General features: G+C 37.9%; 1 protein-coding gene across 19 annotated transcripts in view; it reads left to right on the top strand.

Annotated features, from left to right (window-relative positions):
- The window catches only part of Tjp1 (tight junction protein 1), a 319,842-nt gene that overhangs the window by 291,384 nt on the left and 7,381 nt on the right, over positions 1 to 21,077 (top strand). For 10 of the 19 annotated variants that reach the window (XM_063249895.1, XM_063249893.1, XM_063249892.1 and 7 more), the window contains 14 exons: positions 916 to 1,024; positions 3,384 to 3,603; positions 4,002 to 4,186; positions 4,289 to 4,384; positions 7,399 to 7,481; positions 8,163 to 8,373; positions 8,653 to 8,753; positions 11,994 to 12,344; positions 12,681 to 12,920; positions 13,545 to 14,414; positions 14,563 to 14,660; positions 15,795 to 16,022; positions 18,837 to 18,887; positions 19,974 to 20,140. In XM_063249895.1, coding sequence (XP_063105965.1) covers positions 916 to 1,024; positions 3,384 to 3,603; positions 4,002 to 4,186; positions 4,289 to 4,384; positions 7,399 to 7,481; positions 8,163 to 8,373; positions 8,653 to 8,753; positions 11,994 to 12,344; positions 12,681 to 12,920; positions 13,545 to 14,414; positions 14,563 to 14,660; positions 15,795 to 16,022; positions 18,837 to 18,887; positions 19,974 to 20,140 — 3,010 coding nt within the window. The remainder of the gene's footprint in view (positions 1 to 915; positions 1,025 to 3,383; positions 3,604 to 4,001; positions 4,187 to 4,288; positions 4,385 to 7,398; positions 7,482 to 8,162; positions 8,374 to 8,652; positions 8,754 to 11,993; positions 12,345 to 12,680; positions 12,921 to 13,544; positions 14,415 to 14,562; positions 14,661 to 15,794; positions 16,023 to 18,836; positions 18,888 to 19,973; positions 20,141 to 21,077) is intronic. The other 9 variants (XM_063249897.1, XM_063249896.1, XM_063249894.1 and 6 more) reach the window with 3 other exon arrangements.

Here is a 21,077-nt window from a genome sequence, read left to right as displayed (position 1 = left end):
TAAGCAACAGCAGGTATTCTTCTCCAGGGAAGTAGTCTTTGTAGCAGTCCACACAGCCTCTGGGACCTTCTTTACCCCAGATATGGCTCAGGCAAAACAAGTGGGATTTAGATCAGGCACAGAGGTAAACTGTCCTAACTTGTATGTATCATACCCTATAAGAAAAAGCATCAGTCATGAAAGTCAAGAGAGCCTGATTTTAAAAAGAAAGAAAAGGAAGGAAGGCAAGAAGGAAGGAAACCTGGATTAAATGCAGTCTCCAGTGGGATCCCTGCCCCTCCTTGACACTTCCTTTTCCCTTCCCTCCCTCCCCTCCCGCCATCAGAGAAGACTGGAGAAAACCCACCGCATTCCTACACAGCTCTGGGTTACTGTTAACAGTTTTCATTTTGGTACTTAGGAAAATGCCAAAATACATACTGTCTTCTTTTTTTTCATTCCTTTTCCTTTTGATTTTTTAGCAACTAAAAGGTGGAGTTGTATTACATATTTATAGAATTAAGAATTTAAAATTTTAAATCTAGAGATTTCACAATATTATGTCTTTCTGGCCTAAATTGTTTGATTTTGCAACAGATGAACTTTAAGAGGATTCATTATGATTATTTGCTAAGTTTTTACTTTCACTTTTTTTTCTTGGTTTCTGATTAATTTAGATGAATACTTGTTACTTTCTCTAAAGTAAACTTTTCATCTACATTTTCAAAATTAGGTAGACTCAAGAATGTTTCTGTTTTGTTTTGTTTTGAGACAGGGTCTTGCTATGTAGCCCAGCCATGCCTCAAACTTAAGGCAGTCCTCCTGCCTCAGCCTCCCAAGTGCTGGAATTATAGGCATGCATCACCATATTCAGCTTCCTGTTTTTGTATTCTTAAACAACCAAGACTAATTTTATGAAATCTCTTATTTTAATAGGTTAACAATGTAGATTTCACAAATATCATAAGAGAAGAAGCTGTTCTCTTCTTGCTTGACCTTCCTAAAGGAGAAGAAGTGACCATATTGGCTCAGAAGAAGAAAGATGGTAAGATTCTTCCAGAAAAATCTGTAATTTAAGGCCTTAGACAGGCATTTGTTCAAGTTCTTTTGTTGTTGTGATTGTCATTGTTTTCTGTTTGTTTGTTGATTTATTTTGTCCTGTTTTTGAATTTTTGTGGCAGTGTCATGCTCCATAATTTGGAGTGACCTTCCATTCATTGTGTAGGTGGCTCAGGCTGCCTTGAGCTCGTGATCATCCCACCTCTGTGTCAGAATGCGGGTAGTATAACCCATACATCAGCACACCCAGCCTGATTCTGTTTATTAAACTAAGTCACTTAAAACCAGGTGATAAGTGAATTTGTTATTCTCAGGGAGAGTTTAGTTAAATTCATCTAGGAACACACAGTCTTACGTTGTGTTCCTTAGCAGAGCCCAATAGGACCAGTCTTTGTGACATTCTAATTTAATAAAATGCTAGCTAACCCTTTACAAGCCAGGAAAATTTGCTTATCAGCTATCAAGCCCATACATAAGTATATACAGGCAACTTCCAATTTTTGTACTAACGTATTTTAAGCAATACACTTAAATAATTGTTAGTAATATTAAAAAAAAATACCTACTTTTGTCTGTGTTGATGCAGATACACTTGCTATTAGTAATCTCTGATTTTTATTTGTGTTAATCATTCTTTTGGATGATGAAGTAATTTTATTTTTAAAAAGAAATTTTATTGTTTATTAGTACAATTTAAATACACATAAAAATCATATGAATCACAGAGAATTTGGACCTGTGTGTGATTTATCTTGATTCCTTTTATTTTCCCAACTCTCCCCCTTCCTTCAACATCTCTTCTTTTCCTTACTTGCAAAGCTTTGTTTCGATTTATCCTCCTTTTATCATCGTTGCCCCTTTCTCTTCCTTTTCTCCTCCCCTATCCCTAGTTATGCTTTATTTTGAATAGTTTCCCTATTTCACAATTCCTGTTGTACACTTTGGTCCTCAGTTACAGAGAAACAGTGTGATACTTACATGTGTGTGTCAAATTTATTTCACTTGAGTATGGTTTTAAGGTACATGCATTTATCTAGAAATGTCTCAAGTTTACCCTGCTGTATGGCTGTGGGTAATCCATTGCATTAAAAAACGCACAATTTTTATCCATTCCTCAATTGAGGGTATTTGGGTTGTTTCCAGGATTTAACTGTTATAAACTTTGCTGCTCTAAGGGTATGCTTGTATCACTGTGCTTTGATGTTTTTAATTCTTCTGGGAAGATACCCAGAAGAGTAATAGCTAAGTCGAATGGGATCTGTAATCCTAGTTTTTTGAGGCATCTCCACACTAATTTTCAGTGGTTGCACCAGTCTGTACTTCCACCAACCATGGAGAAGGATTCTTTTCCCCCTCAGCCCCTCCAACATTTATTATCAGTTGATATCTCGATGATAGCCATTCTTTCTGGTATACCTGTTATTTAGAATGCAGTTTCTCATCCTTGGTAATAATTGTATGTTTTAGGGACTGTCCTGTGCATTGTAGGATATACAGCAGTGATGACAATCCTTTAGGGTTTCAGTAATAACAAACAGTCTGCTGTGGCACATGTGCCATAGGTTTGCCACCGTTGATGTACAGTAAGTCCCCAACTTACATTCAAATTAGAACTTGCACAGATGTGAACAGACCTTGCTTTGCGGACATTCTTAGATGCGAGCAAATTGTGGAAGTAGCTCACATGACAGTGGACATTGTCACAAATGTACTGCTGTATGTTCACTGTACAGTGTAACAGTGTGCAATAATACAGCGCATCGTCAGGGCCTGGGATGTCTGGAAGTGTATCAGAGGTGTGTGAGACTTACTTTATTGGATTTATGGACATACTCAACTGATGAGCGTTCTCCCAGGATGGAACTCACAGCTTGGGGACTGTATGGCAACATTTCTAGTCCCTAACTCCCTAGATGAGTACACTTAGCATACCTCCTTAACTCTTCGTCAGGTTACAGTTATAAAGCAAAACTCTTCAGTTATTAGCAAATGTCCCCCAGAGGAAGGGACCAAAAATTGCCTTCATTTTAAAACCACTGACTTAGAATATGGAAGTATCTAATGTTTACAAATGAACTAAATGAGATAATACAAGTAGCAAACAGGTGTGTGGCTTTCAATAGCTACTTGTGCACCATTTTCCTGATGTTGGAGGAGTTACTAAGTTCATGAGGCAGGGGTGATAGACACATGAGGTGAAGTACTTACCGCAGTGCTGGCACACAGTAAGAATTCTGCTGGTTTGGGTACTGTTAATTTAACAGCACCACCTTCATTGCTGTTGTCCTTTCTGATTAATTTCTTATCCCACCAAGAATTGATAATGTGCTTGTTTTCATTCTTAGTTTATCGTCGCATTGTGGAATCAGACGTAGGAGATTCTTTCTATATTCGAACCCATTTTGAATATGAAAAGGAATCTCCCTATGGACTTAGTTTCAACAAAGGAGAGGTATTCCGTGTTGTAGATACTTTGTACAATGGAAAACTGGGATCTTGGCTTGCCATTCGAATTGGCAAAAACCATAAGGAGGTAGAACGAGGCATCATCCCTAATAAGAACAGGTATGAATATTTGGGTACTTCTCATAGCATGAGTTGAGTAAACTATGATTTCAGTTTCACTAGAAATTTTGGTTATGTAAAGAATTGCTTTTCAAGCCGGGTGTGGTGGCTCACGCCTGTAATCCCAGCACTCAGGAGGCTGAGGCAGGAGAATTGCAAGTTTGAGACCAGCCTGGGCTACAAAGTGAGCTTAAGGCCAGCCTGAACTGCATTGTGAGACCCTGTCTCAAAAAGACAAAAAAAAAAAAAAAGAATTACTTTTCATTGTATTTACTATATCCATAACTTAGTTATGCAAGCTGTTTTATTGTGATTGTTGAGATTTGAATTACCTATAAACTTCTGTCTGCATTTCAGTGTGGGTCTTTTTAAATTTACTTTTATCTTTGCTTATACAGAGCTGAACAGTTAGCCAGTGTTCAATACACACTTCCAAAAACAGCAGGAGGAGACCGTGCAGACTTCTGGAGATTCCGAGGTCTTCGCAGCTCCAAGAGGAATCTTCGAAAAAGCAGAGAAGATTTGTCAGCACAGCCAGTTCAAACAAAGTTTCCAGCTTATGAAAGGGTTGTTCTTCGAGAAGGTAGTTTTATTTTCTACCGATTAATTTAGTATCTTTTCATGTTAATATGTTTAAGAAAGCAAAAGAATAAACTTCACTTTACTCATTTTAATTTCTTCCCAGCTGGATTCCTGAGGCCTGTAACCATCTTTGGACCAATAGCTGATGTTGCCAGAGAAAAGCTGGCCAGAGAAGAACCAGACATATATCAGATTGCAAGTAAGTAGCCTCAAAACAGTGGTGAGTTTGAGGAGATTTCTTTACTCAGTTAACACCTCAGAAAGAATGGATCTGATGCATTTATTGAATAAAAATAAAATTTTTTGAAGTAATTTATGGTTTACCCTATTTTAAATTTGAAGGAAAGCCTCAGGATTGTGTCCTTAGTCCCCTTTAATTAGAATAACCCCCATTTATGAAATTTGTGGCATTGTAGGAAAATTGCTTAGCATATGATCTTAAATAATCCCCACAGTAACACCATGAGGTAAGAATTTAAAAACACGCATGCTGTCGTCATGTACCTTGAGCACAGCTGTAGTTGTGGCTGGGATTGCCACTCGTCTCTATTGTCTAAAATTTCCTTATGACGCCCAACTTTGAGTATCAAAACAAACCTTTGATTCCCAAGCCTTTCATTGGCTCTAGTCCAATACTTTTTAATCATTAATCTCCTGAAAGTACTCAAATATGTATAATGGAGTAATAGAGCATGATTAAAGTTGTCATTGCAGACATTTATAGTAAGAAGGTATTAGATATAAACACTGAGGCAGCAGGGGTTTATCTGCCTGATGCTTTTGCTCACAGATCCTTTACTTGGTTTATTAGCTTGGATACTGGCATGGCTTAAATAAACAGTTATAATCACTTGGCCTTATTTAAAGTATAAGTAAAAATGCACACTGCATTTTTCCATTATAAAAACATCACTATTTGGAAAAATTAGAAAATTAATTTTTAAATATATCATCCACTGCCCTATATCTTACCTCATTGTATTTTCGTCTAGCCTTTGTAAGTATGTTTATTGTAAAGTTGTGTTTATTTTTTAGTTCATATCTTGTTCTCTTTAATAGAAATATTTTCGTGTTACTGTCATCTACAGTTAGTGTGATTGGATTAGCTTTTCTTTTGTGTAGTTTGTCTCAAATTTACATTTTACTATTATGAAGGATATAGAAATCTGATCATGCTTTTCTTATTTATATTCTGTTACATTTCTCATGGAGTTTTATTTATTTAGTGAGTTGCTTTTGGTAGTGGGACGCAAACTCAGGGCCTTGTACTTGACAGCAGACACTTGTGCCACCAAGCTTTAGCTTCAGCCTTCCATGGGATTTAAATCCTGAGTCTGTAACGAGTAAAAAGCTTTTCCCATATGATGACTTTCTTAGACAGGATTTCCAAAATAGCACAGAACGTACCACAGGCTATGAAGATTTTCTGTCTGTAGGTATATGTAATTGTTACAGCTCTCTGGAAGACTGAGCCAGAGTGTTTTGTTGAACTGACTGGTATTATGTGAGACCCTGGTTATCATTTTTAAATTGCATAGAATCAGAATATTGCCCTCTTTTAGCATTTGGTGGGTGATGAAGTCCCATGAGGATACTACATTTTTCAAAACATCAAGAGATTTGTAGGCAAATGATAGTAAAAGTGGAGCCAACTAGAAAATGCTTATTTTTGTTTGCCTAGTCATCATCTTCATTTTTCTAGAAAAATTTTTTTTCAGAAGAAATCTCTTTGTAATTATTTGTAGATAACATTTCACTTAAAGAGGTTTGTGGGGATCACACTTATGATCAAAGTTAGGGTTTTTAAACTTGGAGAAAACTAAGTGTGAAGACTTACAAAGCTTAGTCGGAAGGTTTAATAGGGCAGCCTTATGGCCAGGCTGTTTGAAAAGGACTTCAGGTAGCTTAGTTACGTGCGCCCTGCCTCTGGTGAGAGGCTTTTGGGTTAAGGCTAAGTAGCGTTTTCTTCAGCCCAGCTCCCAGTGGTCTCGGCCCTTAGTTCTGCTTGTGTTCACAGATAGGTAATTCCGGCCTGCTTGCCCACAGAGCCTTGCTTCACTGGGTCTCTGTCTCCAGATTACTCCCCTTACTCCTTCAGTGACTTGTTCTTCCACATCTCTGCTGTCATCTGATCTCAAACACAACTCTTCCTCTCCTTTGAAGCTTTCCTTTGTGACCAGAGCCCCAGACATTGCTGTGCTTTGTTGATGAAAAATTTCTTGTAAAGTGAACTTTTGCAGTTGTTTGCTGGATTTGGCGTATATATAATACTAGTGAGAAAGGGTAGGTTGCTAAGATGATCTCACAGTTACACATAGCTTCTCTCCGTTCATGCTGTTCTGCTGATGGAACTGAGTCTCTAACCCAGCACTCCCCAGGTGGTGTGCAGTAGCATTGCTGTTCACAGCTGGTGGACATACCAAGCTACTGAGCTCCTGAGCCCACACTGGCTGGGCAGGGCAGGGCAGGGCAGGGCAGCACTGGACTCAGCACAGGAGCAGCCTCCTCGGTTTGTCTCATGTCATTCAAATACTAATAGCATTCTCACTGTATGTTACAGTATAGAAAAGGGTTCCCTACTTAACTATCGTGAGCCATAGGCAAAAGAAAAAAGACACATTCCTATGTACATGTTTATGAGTATTTTTGTAATTTTTCCAGGATATTAAAGTAATTGAGAAAATACTGGGAAAAAAGAACGCGTATTAAAGCTCACATTGAGTTTAAATATTTATAGTAAGCATAGTTTAGTATAATTTTACTTTATTGATTTTAATAGGTGCAGACTCATCAATGGTATTTTTAAAAAATCTTCATCTCATTTTCCAATGAAAGAATTGGTATATTTGATAATTTCTCTTGACCAGGTGGCAGTATTAATACTCTTCCAAGTTTATAGCAAAACAAGCATCTTATTTGCCTTCTTCTAATCTCAGCCAGTGGTTCTTGGCTGGAAGATAGGAAGTCAGTGCTGTCCTCCTGGGGACTTTTAGTCCTGCCTGGAAACATTTTGTGTCTCAGCAATGGATGAGGAGGGCCTTAGAGGTAGGTTATCTGCTAACTGACCTCTTTCAGGTGAAAGGTTGTTTCACCTAGTAGATGGAGTCCACACTGTAAAACAGGCTGGTAGGTTAGTTGTGTGCAGTGATTGAGAAATTGAGGTCTGACCAATGGAAATATTGATGTTTGTCTTTGTCTCAACTTTGTGAATAGAAAGTGAACCACGAGATGCTGGAACTGACCAACGTAGCTCTGGCATTATTCGCCTTCATACAATAAAACAAATAATAGATCAAGTAAGTAATTAAAAGGGGACCTATTCTGTTATAATCTCTATTAATTTTGTTTTTGAGTGGGAAGGGATTTGACTAATACAGACAGAGGTAGAAGATTTTTTCCCTAAGATTATTCGTGATGTTCTATAAGAAAAGTAAACCCTTATTAAAAGCCATTAATTATGATCAATATCAAAAGATGATCATTTGTTACTATGGGAAAGTGTCTAGAGGGCTTAGTGGTGCATGCCTGGGAAGGGCTGAGGCAGGATGATTCCTGCAAGTTAAAGGCCAGCCTGGGCTACTTAGTAGATTCAAGGCCCACCCAAACTACCCAAAAAGAAAAAAAATCTGATGTTTAGATGCAGTTAACAGACTGTATGGCATCAGTGCAATTTAAGGTGTAGTTACATGATAGGGAATATCTGGAACATTAAATCATTACACACACATCCACTCTGAGTACACTTACGTGTACTTTCAGTTTGCACATATTGGAGCTAATTCTTTAAAATATCCTGATTTAAAATTTTTTCAAAATTTAAATCAGATTAGATATTGTATTGAATTAACTTCTGATTACAAATTTTCTTCACGTATACCCTTGAGACATACTAGAACATAAAGGTCTATTATGTTATGTATGATGAGTTTTAATTAATGATGTCTTATACTTTCGTTAATGTTTTTCTTTGTCTGCAGGACAAACATGCTTTATTAGATGTAACACCAAATGCAGTTGATCGTCTTAATTATGCCCAGTGGTATCCAATTGTTGTATTCCTTAACCCAGATTCTAAGCAGGGTGTGAAAACAATGAGAATGAGATTATGTCCAGAATCTCGGAAAAGTGCTAGGAAACTGTATGAACGGTCTCATAAGCTTCGTAAAAATAATCACCATCTTTTTACAAGTAAGTATATGAGGCTTTCTTTCAGGTTAAATTGTCTAGTCAGTAATGTGTAGGAAAAAGCATTATTTCAATATTAAACGTTCAGATACTAAAATGTATATAACCTTTGCCAAGATAGCTTCCTATTATATTAACAGGTGAAAGAAAACATAATTCTCAAATAGAAATTTCAAATGTTTTATCTTGGAATACTAGCTTTTAATAATGATGAGAAGTGTTAAATGAATTTGACTTTTGACAGTGCTCTGGCCCTAAACTTCACTGTTCATTCTTTTTCAGCGACAATTAACTTAAATTCAATGAATGACGGTTGGTATGGGGCACTGAAAGAAGCAATTCAGCAACAACAGAATCAGCTAGTATGGGTCTCTGAGGGAAAGGTAAGAAAGTTGTGTGGTTTTGTTTTTGTTTTTTTTTAATTCATTCAGTAAATTATATAACTAGACAAAAATGCCATTCACGGTACAATTTTCTTACTGGATTTACTTGCTAGAGTTATTTTGGAAAAGTTGGCATATATTATTTTTATCTAGGGGTTACAATAGTTAAATTCAGTGGTAAGACATTCTTAAACTTCCTCACCTGTTGAATAACCACTTTGGTGGAATTCTTCATAAAGAATTCTCACGTTATAATGAGAAGCATTTCTCATCATGCCCCTATCTGATGGAGAAAGACAGCTTACATAGCTGCAGTTTCCTCCTCTGAAAATTTGGAAGGTCTAAATGTTTCCCGTCCTTAGTAGCTAGAGTTAGGGTCCACTTGCTCTGAAGGAAATTGGTGGGTGGGGAATACGGCCAGCATTCATCCCTTGAGTGTCATGGTAGCCATGAACATATTAAAGGTTTGGGAAAGGCTTATAAGTAAAATACCCTATGTTTGGTATTTCCTCACAGTTTTACTTGGGGAATTTGTTTTTTTAACATTGTTACAACATATTGTGAAATACTGAACAGAGCAGTAGATTTTTTTCTGGTTTTGCATTTTGATTTTATATACAGTACACCCAAATAGCCAGCCTTAAAGTAACTACTTTCTCTTGTCAGCTTGGTTTTATAGCAATCTCTGATGGGAAATATGTATTTATTTATTTTATTTTTGGAGATTGCAGTGCTTTCTCGAAGTATACTGTTGAAGGAACCTTTGTTTTTAATATCTTTTATCTTCCTCAGATTATTAGTGTTTGTATATAAGATTTAGTTGTTAGGGTTGATTTACAATTGCTCTGGTTTTTTGTTTGTTTTGCTTTTTGTATTTCCTTGTTGGTTTTGGTTGTGTTTTGCCCCTGCATGGCTCCTACTTTCCTCTGCCTGGCTTTGGCTACTATGGCAGTGCATGCTGCATGCTTGGGACGATGTGCCCTTTATCCAGAAACAAGGCCTATGCAAGAAGAGATGTTAAATGTTTTCATCAGGACGTAGTGTCACTGTCCTCATGGATAATAAAGCATCAGAACCCATGATTTTTCTCATCATGTAAGAGTATAGACCACGCAGGGGCTGGGGATTTAGCTCAGCGGCATAAGCACCTGCCTTGCAAGCAGGCGGTTGTGAGTTCGATCCCCGGTACTGATAAAAAGAAAAAAAAAAAAAAGACTATAGACCATGCAGAAGAGATAAAGACTGTGAATAATTTACATGTCAGCTGGGGCACTGGAGGGTGAAATAGTCAGGGTGGGGGAAAACACTACACCACTTTACAGCAACATACTTATTTTTGCTCTTGTGGCATTTATAAAATGATTGTATTCTTCATGTCTTCTGTAACTACACAGTTCTCTTAGTATCCTTTGTCTGGTAGAATGTTAATAGCTTGCACTCATGAACTCTTGAAATTAATAAATCTTTTCCCAAAATGTGCAGAGTATACATCTCTACCAAAGAGGTTTTTTTTATTCACAAAACTTTTTATAATTTCTCTTCATGATGTTATTGTATCCTTTTTTGCCTGATTTTACAACAAAGGTATAACTCCTCAGCCTTTTTGTGTGAGGAAAAAGTCATTTATTGTTTAGGATAGGTTGCTACATTTTGTAAATCAAAGTTATTACAACTTAAATCAAGCTTGATTTCTCTTCTGCCCCCTTCCATTCAAGTGTATTAGAATAAATTAGTAAAGTAAAAGCACTTAATTTGACAGACTTTCCTGTTTGACCTAGTGACTAGGAGGAGAGTTTCTATTTGCAAGATCTGACATACTTACATGTTCTTTGCTGAATGAAGAAATGTCATCTTGAAGCTTCCTTAACATACAAGTACACTGTTTCCTTATGCAAAACAATCACAATTTATGCTTACTTCTGCTGAGGCTAGGTGGATTGGTGAATTCTAAGTTATTCTTCCCATGTCTTAAACAGTTCCCTGACCAGTTAAAAAGTACAATTGATAACAAGAAGACTTCTCTTGTGCAGCAGCCAGTCTGGTATTCAGTCAGAGGTTCTGCTCTAACAGGGCAGAGCCATGAGGTTCTTTTTCTCCTTAGCCTGGCATGTGCTCTGATAAAACCACCACCACCTGTGGAGAGGCCTGACACACCCTAGTCTGTCTTTTCAGGAAAGCAGTGTTCAGAGTCAGGCTGTTACAGAGCCAAGCATAGAAGTTCTTAGAAAGCTCTACTCAGCCAGTTCATTTCCCAAGACCATGTTCCTGGCACAGTAGCCCTCTATATTCACACTAAACCTGCTAGTTAGTAGCAGTTCATCTTCCTGGAGAAGCAGTCTTATGTAGGTCATGCAGTCCATACTGACGTGGAAGAAAGACTTCCTGATTTTGAGATTCCATATCCTTTAGCTCTCATACCTAACTGGACACAATGTCTAGGGAAGATCTTCAGGGACTGCTCTGTTTCATCTGGATACTAGTGTCAAATTAGTGTCCTTGACAGCTTGTTGATTTCAGTTCCATAGCTCCCATTCCCTCATACTTCTGTCCTTCTGATCTGCTCAGAAGCCAATCAGTGTAGACAGTTAGTAACTTAATTCAGTCCTTAATTACTTGTACAAGACAAGCATAACTGTATTTCTTTTTCATCCATTGGATGCTGCTTCTGTGAAAAACAGTAAAAATTTTATAATTGAATGGGGCAAACCACCATTTAAAGTGGTCATTTTTTGTTGTGCTTCATAAAATCTTTTAGAACCAAATACAACTTTTCATAAGTTGTTTGCTAAGTCTAAATGCGTTACCTCTTACTGAATTTGAACTGTCAGGTTTGTTTGCATAGTGATTTTCCTGAGAGTTGTTCCATTGGTGTGTCCTTGTTTGCGTGAGCTTGGTTTGGTAGTATTCTCCTTCTTCACCTTGATTTGGGCTAATGACTAGATTTTATAAATGTGAGTCATGCCAGAGTCCTTCAGTGTCTTCTGGGGCTGGGCCTTGGAGTCCAGCTTGTCTGGCTGGCCAACCAGTGCTGCATTCTTCCAGCCCTTCTGATCTCACAGAATGCTATGTATGTCTGCATGTGTGCTTGTACAGTCTTCTTGACAATTTCTCTCCAGAACTTTCCAGAAATCAATATGATTTATCCAAAGAAAAATATCCTTTCAATCTCCCTTGTAAAATAAAGGCCATCTCTTAAAGAATTACTGAATAAAATTTTTAATTTACTTTTATTTGACCCAGGCGGATGGTGCTACAAGTGATGACCTTGATTTGCATGATGATCGTCTATCCTACCTGTCAGCCCCAGGTAGTGAATACTCAATGTATAGCACGGACAGTAGACACACTTCTGACTATGAAGACACAGATACAGAAGGCGGGGCCTACACTGATCAAGAACTAGATGAAACTCTTAATGATGAGGTTGGGACTCCACCGGAGTCTGCTATTACACGGTCCTCTGAGCCTGTCAGAGAGGACTCCACTGGGATGCATCATGAAAACCAAACATATCCTTCTTATTCACCACAAGCTCAGCCACAACCTATTCATAGAATAGACTCCCCTGGATTTAAGACAGCCTCTCAACAGGTAAGCAGCAAGCATTCAACGTTTTGCAGTTAGAGGTGCATTGTTAAAAAACTTTAGAATGCGGTGATTGTGTTAAAGAATATATTTTGTCCTTTCTTCAGATTAAGGCGTAATCTTTACTTTCAGTTTGAGAGTACCAAGGACTTTTAAATTTTGTGTGTTCATCTTACACAGCAATATACTGAATTTTTCCAAAAGAAGTTTACATGAGATCATAGTGTAACATTGTTAACTCAGCACACTTAAAGATGCATGTCTGCCAATCACTATAAATTAAAGTGGGAAGGTAACAATAAAGAGAAACACTATATTTAAAATATTTTAAACACTTCACAGAAAGCAGAAGCCTCATCTCCAGTCCCTTACCTTTCGCCTGAAACAAACCCAGCATCATCAACCTCTGCAGTTAATCATACTGTAAATTTAACTAATGTCAGACTGGAGGAGCCTACCCCGGCTCCTTCCTCCTCTCACTCACCACAAGCTGATCCTTTAAGAACACCAAGTGCTGAGGCAGCTCACACAATGCTAAGAGACCAAGAGCCGTCACTGTCGTCGCATGTAGACCCCGCAAAGGTACCTGCCGCGGCGCTGCACTGGCTTGCTGCTCTCCATCATCGCATAGGATCACTTTTGCTTTGCCCTTTCGGTTTTCCTTTTGCTTTTTACTGTGGGCTTAAACACTTCGGTGCTAAACAAGTACAAATCATTTCAGTTTTGTAGTTTGCATGGCTTCCAATATACTGATGGTTTGAGACAGGCCTTTTAATTAAGATTTGTGCTTAATATTTTTATTTTTGGTTTTTATTTTTTCCAGAATTCCTTGATAGGTAATTGAGATCCATCATAAACATTTCTATGCTTCTATAAATTCTGGTGCCCATAAATTTTCTTTATGATTTTAAGTGTCAAAATCAAGTGGAATCAGTAATGCAGAATATTTTCTACTAAATTTAATAATTACCTTTTAACTCACTTTTCATTTAGTACATGCTAAAACAAAAGCCTCTAACTGCACTATAAATTTTGAGCTTTCATTTAAAGCAGCTTTCTTCACTAATCTTGTTTGTCCTGGTGATAAATGGTAGAACAAATTATCTTCATATATTAAAATCATAGTTTAATATTAGTCATAGTCTACTAACACAGACTAGAATTAAAGATAAGTCTTTGTCCTTACACATGCATCTTTTTATACAGGTATATCGAAAGGATCCGTATCCTGAGGAAATGCGACAAAATCATGTTTTAAAACAACCAGCTATAGGGCACCCAGGACAGAGGCCAGACAGAGAGTCAAATCTGACCTATGAACCTCAGCTTCCATATGTGGAGAAACAACCCAGCAGAGACCTCGAGCAGCCCTCATACAGATACGACTCCTCAAGCTATACAGACCAGTTTTCTCGAAGCTATGACCACCGCTTACGATATGAAGATCGAATCCCTCCATATGAGGAACAGTGGTCATATTATGATGACAAACAGTCCTACCAGCCTCGGCCTTCTTTTGATAATCAGCACTCTCGAGACATGGACTCCAGACAGCATCCTGAAGAGTCCACAGAGCGAGGGTATTTTCCGCGTTTTGAAGATCCTGCTTCTCTCTCTTACGATAACAGACCACGCTATGAACAGCCACCTAGAGCCTCTACTCTGCGACATGAGGAGCAGTTAACTTCTGGATATGATGTGCACAGCAGATACAGACCAGAAGCACAGCCTTACCCTCCAGCAGGTCCTAAGTCCTCTGATCCCAAGCAGTACTTTGACCAGTACCCACGAAATTATGAGCAAGCACCACCACAGGGATTCACTTCCAAAGGAGGCCATTACGAACCTCTCCATGGTGCTGCAGTGGTCCCTCCTTTGGTACCTTCCTCTCAGCATAAGCCAGAAGTTCTGCCTCCAGCTACCAAACCCTTGCCTCCACCCCCAGCTCTAACTGAAGAAGAGGAGGATCCAGCAATGAAGCCACAGTCCGTGCTGACCAGAGTTAAAATGTTTGAAAACAAAAGATCTGCCTCATTGGAAAACAAGAAGGATGTGAATGACACTGCCAGCTTCAAGGTAAACCTGTCATTGTGTCTTCACTGTCTTGGATCTGTAGGTATAGCATGTGAAGAGCAGTTCAGAGTACATCTGAACTCTCCTCTCCCTCCGGAATGAAGCCACTTTAATTTTCTGTTCCTTGGGCATCTCTGTCTGTTTTCTGCAGCCTCCAGAAGTAGCATCTAAGCCTCCAGGTGCTGCCGTCACTGGTCCTAGACCCACTCCTCAGAATCAATTCAGTGAACATGACAAAACTCTGTACAGGTAGGTTTGTCTGTGGTCTTTGTGGTGTACAGCTGACCAGGAATTTACTGTCTTAATGAGATCTTTTACTGTGCTAGTAGAGGAGAAATGTGAAAAGAAGGAGAGGATCTTATTCTTTTTCAAATGAAAGCCACCTGCTCTCCTAATTAAGACAGAAGTCCTAGGAAAAAGGGTTAGTAGAGTTTCTATAAAAAGTGATTGTTACACCTACAGTAAACAAATCTTTTGAAAAGAGATATTCCTAGCAAATGATTAAAATGAAAATGTTGAAGCCCTATTATTTGCATTACGTTTTTCTGTTTTAAAAGTGCTTGCAGACATGTGGACTCACATTTTTTAGGGTGAGGAACATACTCAGATGGATTTAAATCACTAAAATTAACCATTTAGTGAATATGCATAATGTTTTGCCTTTGTGGTAGTAATCACATCAGCACGATGTACTTTAAAGAGAGGTGCCAAAGCTGAGAGGGCCTCAGTAGCACGTAGGAGGTGTTCGAGCTGCAGAGAAACCTGCCTCAGCACTCCTCGCTGCACTGTTAGCTGTGGTTGCATCCTGCTAAGCGATAAGACTGTGCTTGAATATAGCTCACGTATCTCAAATGCTTTATTTGTTGAAGGTACATTTGCATTTGCAATAGAAGGGAACTGCTATCTATCATATTAGTTTGTTTAGTGCCTTACTTTCTTCCCAATGTGCTTTCTGTACCTGTTGGAATTTTGAACAAATAAAGCTGTGTGTTCCTATGACACTGGATTACAGTTCTTTTAAAAATTCTTTTTAAAGTTATTAAAGTCTGTCACTTATTGTTGGTAACACTGATACATATGCTTTGAGCAGTTTGTCACTATTCTGGCTATACTGCCATCATTTTCAACCTGCAATAGGAGTCTTTAAGCAGATAATTACTAAACTTACTGAATTGTTTAGAGGGATTCATGAGCCAGAATAGACTACTTTGAGTGTATCCCCTGACGATGTATGGTTTGGAATATTCTCTGACTATTGACTGCTCGGTTAGACCATAAATAATCACAGCAGTCTGTGCAGAGGTCAAGATAAGATTTACGTATTGTTTTCTTTGTAAAACTAACATGTGAAAGTTGTTTCATTTGTCATTCATTGCTTGTTAGGATCCCTGAACCTCAAAAACCTCAGCCAAAGCCACCTGAAGATATTGTTCGTTCAAATCATTATGATCCAGAGGAAGATGAAGAATATTACCGAAAGCAGCTCTCCTACTTTGACCGAAGAAGCTTTGAGAACAAGCCTCCTGCACACATTCCTGCCAGCCATCACTCAGAGCCTGCCAAACCAGTTCATTCTCAGAATCAGTCAAATTTTCCTAATTACTCTGCAAAGTAAGTTACGTCACCTAAGGCCTGCCTTTTAAAAGTAAGGTGAAATACTAAGGCTCAGTTGCATAGAGTCAATCATATGAAGTTCAATATATTTTTAAGGTAAACAGTTATGTATAATCCATGATTTCTTTAGGCTGTTGTAGCTTTTGAGTGCTGGATGTGTATTTGAGTTTTGTTCTTAAACTGTAAATGCTTTTGTGTTTGAAAATATGTAAAAATAAATGGTTTTCATGGGAGGTAGAATAAACCAAGAAGTTCTTGATTTTTAGGTAAATTATCAAAAGGCTTCTCCCTTCTGCACACACAGATTTAATGATGATGCTTTTCTTGTCTATTTTTATCTTTTAATAAAAATAAGGGTAGGGGGTTTCTAAAGCAAGGAGCTTATTGTTTGTTGGTGTAACTTGAAGGTACTTCAGAAATTTCTAGTCCAGTTTTATACATAAGGAAACCAAGATCAGATGAAATGGCAGAGCAGAATTGGAACGGTACTCATTTTTTGATTCTTGGTCTTGTTTTCCCTGTCTGTGCTGCTCCATGCTCTTGAGTTTTGTGTTGGTGTGTTTTCTTGTGCTATATCTTCTGCTGGTACTTTTTCGGGCTGTGCCCAGGCTGATAGAGTTTAGTACTAAGAGTTGGGTGTGAACTCAGGTAGACCCCAGTTCATACTTCCACAAAGCAAAACCCACACAACCAAAAATAAATGTGATTTTGTTGCAAGTAGTTCACTTGTACAGCCACAAGTCTGTCTAAGCAAGTGAGGGCAATGCTGTGGGAAATTTCTCTGTGCTTAAGAAAGCCTGTGTCTTTCCCTGATTAGGTCAGGTCCGCCCATATAGTCTCACCGAACACCAACAGATGAGAGGCACTGTATCTAAAAATCCGCTTCATGGAAGCACCTAAGTGAGTGCTGAGGTAACCGAACCAGATACGATTTGACTTGATCGAGCCCACACATCAGAAGTGATCTCATAACAGCTTTGTGTCGAAGATTAAAAGCACTTAAGTTTTCACTTAATTAGATGCTCAGCTTCTCTGAGCCTGTCATTTGATGTTTGTAATATTAAGAACTTGATTTTAATTACCTCTTCTTTCTGAGACATCATTTGAAATGAAGACTTAACATTTTTCCACCGTCATCTGTTTAAATTCGTATGTCTGCAGAAGAAAACAGTTTGAGACAACATGTGCAGACTTCAAGCACTGCAGCAGAGACTCTGAAGTGCAGATAGTGTCTTACGTCTTATACTCCTCTAGCACAATAGTAGACAGGGCCCAGTGACATGTAGGTAAGAGGATTTAAGACTCAGGTCGGCTCACTTTTGGTGAGCTAGATCCTGTGGTAATCATTTTTATGTATACTATTATATACACATTCAATATATTAAAAGAGGGCCCATAGTAGTTTAAAAAGATATTTTATTTATTATCCTTTTATATACTTAATAATATCTAAAAACAAAAGTTTTGCCAATGAAAGGTATTTTGATTTTGTGTCATTTTACCTTTCTGGAAAGAAGACCTATTATTAGCTTGTGATAGATGACTTTTTGACAAGGGCTAGAACACTGTCTAGTATACAGAAAGGCGCTCCTGCTTACTGAGTGAATGAAGCTCAACACAGGTCACGTGTAGACATATTATCAGCCATACGCCTATTCATGAGCACAGCTTGGGATGAACCAGTGTTATCTATTGTAGTTTTCATCATGATATATATTGACTTTGAAAGAAACAGATAGCATCACTTTTTTTAAGAACTAAATTTAAAAGACCAGTGCAAGGCTGGGTATGGTGATATACACCTGTAATCCCAACATTAGGAGGCTGAGGCAAGAGCATCACTGCAAGTTTGAGGCCAGCCTGGGTTACATAGTGAGTTCAAGGCCAGTTTGAACTATATAACAAAAGACTCTGTCTAAAAAAAAAAAAAAATTAAATCAGCCATTGGCAGGTTGTTGCATATTACATGGCATTATTAAATAAGATGAACTGTGAAAGTCTAGCATGGCAACTTTCCAAGTAAAATTCCACCCATTACAGGGCTTAGCTGGAACTAGATGAGGTCTTGCTAGGAAGGAACATACACATTAATCATAGACATATGTTCCAAAGATGTAGATGGAATTTGCTGATTCTTCATCGCCCTCGAGATCAGTAGCTGTTGTGTTAAGTCCCTTTTCTGTGTCTTTGAGAATTTCTTTTACTGAATTTTTTTTCTTTTTACTGGGACATTTCACTCTTGCTGAGAGCCTACTCCATTGGGTGTGGTGGTACATGCTTTAATCCCAGCACTCAAGAGACTTAGGCAGGAAGATCACCATGAGTTTGAGGCCACTTTGAATTTTGCATGTAAAGGCCCTGTCTCAAAGAAAAAAAAAAGAGAAAAGAAAAAGAATCTCCTCATTCATTATCCCTAGTTACTCTTCCTTGATTTGGTTCCTTTTGTTCTGTTTTTGGATTTTTTTCGTGCTGGGGATCAAACTCTGGGCTTGGCACATGCAATGCAAGCGCTATATCAGTGAGCAGTGCCTCTGGCCTGGTTCATTTCTTTCACATTGCTCTTCATTGCTAAATTAGTGGGGAGGGTGGTAGGCGGGGAGGGTGTAACTAAGTTCCTGTGTTTTAATATATTGGTAATTTCCTTGGCTAACAGAATTAGTGATATTTTTATTTATGAAGCAAATTATGCTGACATGGTGGATGTTGGTTGATATTTTAAAATGACATTTGAGTTCCATTTGCTGTAGATTTTTTAGTTAGATTGACCATTTTCTTTCATTTTTCTATTGCGCTTGCTTTGCCATCACCTAGATTTCTTGGCTCTTACACTAGCTATGACTACTTGAAAAGGAACGTCAAGTGGTAAGACTGGCTTTAATGCGAGGCTGTTACATGAGTGTCCCTCACTGTGTCATTGGCATTATGTGCACTTAGAGATCTTAATGTCATCTTCAAATGCTTAGTCTAAATGCATGCAAGCAAGATAACCACATAGTTTTAAAGCTAATCATAAGACTTCTTCAACAAAAGTGTTCTATGAAAATAAACGTACATTCCAGATGTGTGTTACTGACTGTGCACATAAAGCCAGTGTAGCTTTGGCACTCTGCAGTAGGGTTCAGATGGCAATGTTGCAATTACAGGTCTATTTAGAAGGGGTTTTTTGTTTGAGTTTTGTGTGTTAAATATTAACAATTGGCGAATTGAAAATATAAGGGTACATGGCATAATTTGACTTAAATGAGCCTTGTACAAAACAAAGAATATCTGCTACTCTGGCAGTCATTAAATAAAACAAAAAAAAGATCTGGCATATCAAGAGCAGATTTTAAAGTAAAAGGTACCCAGTTTTTTAGTGTCACTCTTAAAATACCTATGCCTTTTTATTTACTTATTTCCTGTGGCTCTTCAAGTTGAATAGTTGTAGAGAGGCAGTATGGCCTAAAAAACGGAAAGTGTTTATTTAATCTGGCCTTTAACTGGAGAAGTTTGCCGGCCTCTAGTCTACGACATCATTTTTTAATGATTATCCAGTGTATGCCAGGCACCAAGGCTTTTTGTACCTCAGATACAAAATCAGAAGTGGGTCTAAGGAAGACTTGTACCAAGATAAATTTTTCAGAATATTGTATTTATAAGACTTCCTCAAACCTACCAACCATTGCTGTTTTTGTAAATACCACAATTTTAGGGTATGCCCAAAATTTCACCTGCCTTTTGGTTGCTATCTTCTGAATGTTTTACTAATATTCTTGAAGTATCTGTGCTGTCTTGACATTACTTGTGCTGATGAATGGTTGACTTTGTTTGTACATTTTGGTAGAGTACCCATTGTCACAGTAAACTGAAATTTCTAGATTTTGTTTTAAATGTAGGAATTCTTGGAAGAATGAGAATTTGTTTTGTAAATGAGTTTAATTATTGGTATTTTTTCCATTTTTTAAATAGGGGGAAACCTGAAGCTGATGCTGGGGACAGATCATTTGGCGAAAAACGCTATGACCCAATCCAGGCCACCCCTCCTCCCCCTCCGTTGCCCTCACAGTACACCCAGGCACCTCAGCCTATCAGCAGCTCCTCTGTCCACTTGCACGCCAAAGGAGCACATGGGGAAGGTAGGGAGCTCAGAGGTCACTGGTGTCACTGTGTTACAGTAATTGCAGTTGTGAATTTCAGTTCATGGAATGTTGAAGCTCTAAGTGGTTTCTATGTAAAAACTACATACTTGAAACTTTTGGGCTAGAAGTGAAGACTAAGGGTTTTGTTGAAAGAGTGCCTCCTGTTTTCATGACTGTGACCATTATGCTGGACAAGGCTTTCAGCTAAACAGAGTTTCATCATTTTTAGTATAGCTTAATTTTATGTCAGTCACCAAATGTTAGGCAAGTAGTATTTGTTTATGAGTATATCTAAATTTAAATACTTAGAATGAATTGTAAACATTATAGTCCATTTTCATACATCGACATAGGAAGACCATGAAGTTTCACATTAACTATCACATAACACCTGCTATAATGAAATTTCAACAAAGTAGAAAACATCCGCTTTTATTAATTCAAGTAACCATGTCATGTATTACCCAATGACTATAACACAGTTTATCCGTTCTCCTGTTGAGAGACCTTATCTGTGATTAACATAGGAGTCAAATTCCAGGCTATGTCTTCAACTACACAAGTTGGAGTTCTGAATTAATGTTACTTTTCATTAAGATTTTATTCATATACTACCACATGGGCAGAGATACAGTTTTAATTACTACTTTTCCATCTTTATGCCTGTTTTGTTTTTCTTTGCTGTATTGTACCTGGCAAGATGTCCAGTGAAATGTTGAACAGAAATGGTAAACACAGCATCTTTTGCTAGTTACCCACATTAAGCAGAAAGGATTGAATGATTCTCTTTCATGATAGGCATAGATTAATTTATAGATGCTATTCATCATGTTTGGGAACTTCCTGCCATGTATATAGTTTGCTGAGAACATTTTGACTTTTTTTTATGTATTAAGATCATCTTGTGTTTGTTGTTTAATTTCCTTAATGTGGT

Source organism: Cavia porcellus, unplaced genomic scaffold, assembly GCF_034190915.1.
Source record: "Cavia porcellus strain 051 isolate PalLab524CR breed Dunkin Hartley unplaced genomic scaffold, mCavPor4.1 scaffold_6, whole genome shotgun sequence".
NCBI lineage: Eukaryota > Metazoa > Chordata > Mammalia > Rodentia > Caviidae > Cavia > Cavia porcellus.
The sequence above is the reverse complement of the archived record's forward strand: the minus strand, read 5'-3'. Positions and strand labels throughout refer to the sequence as shown.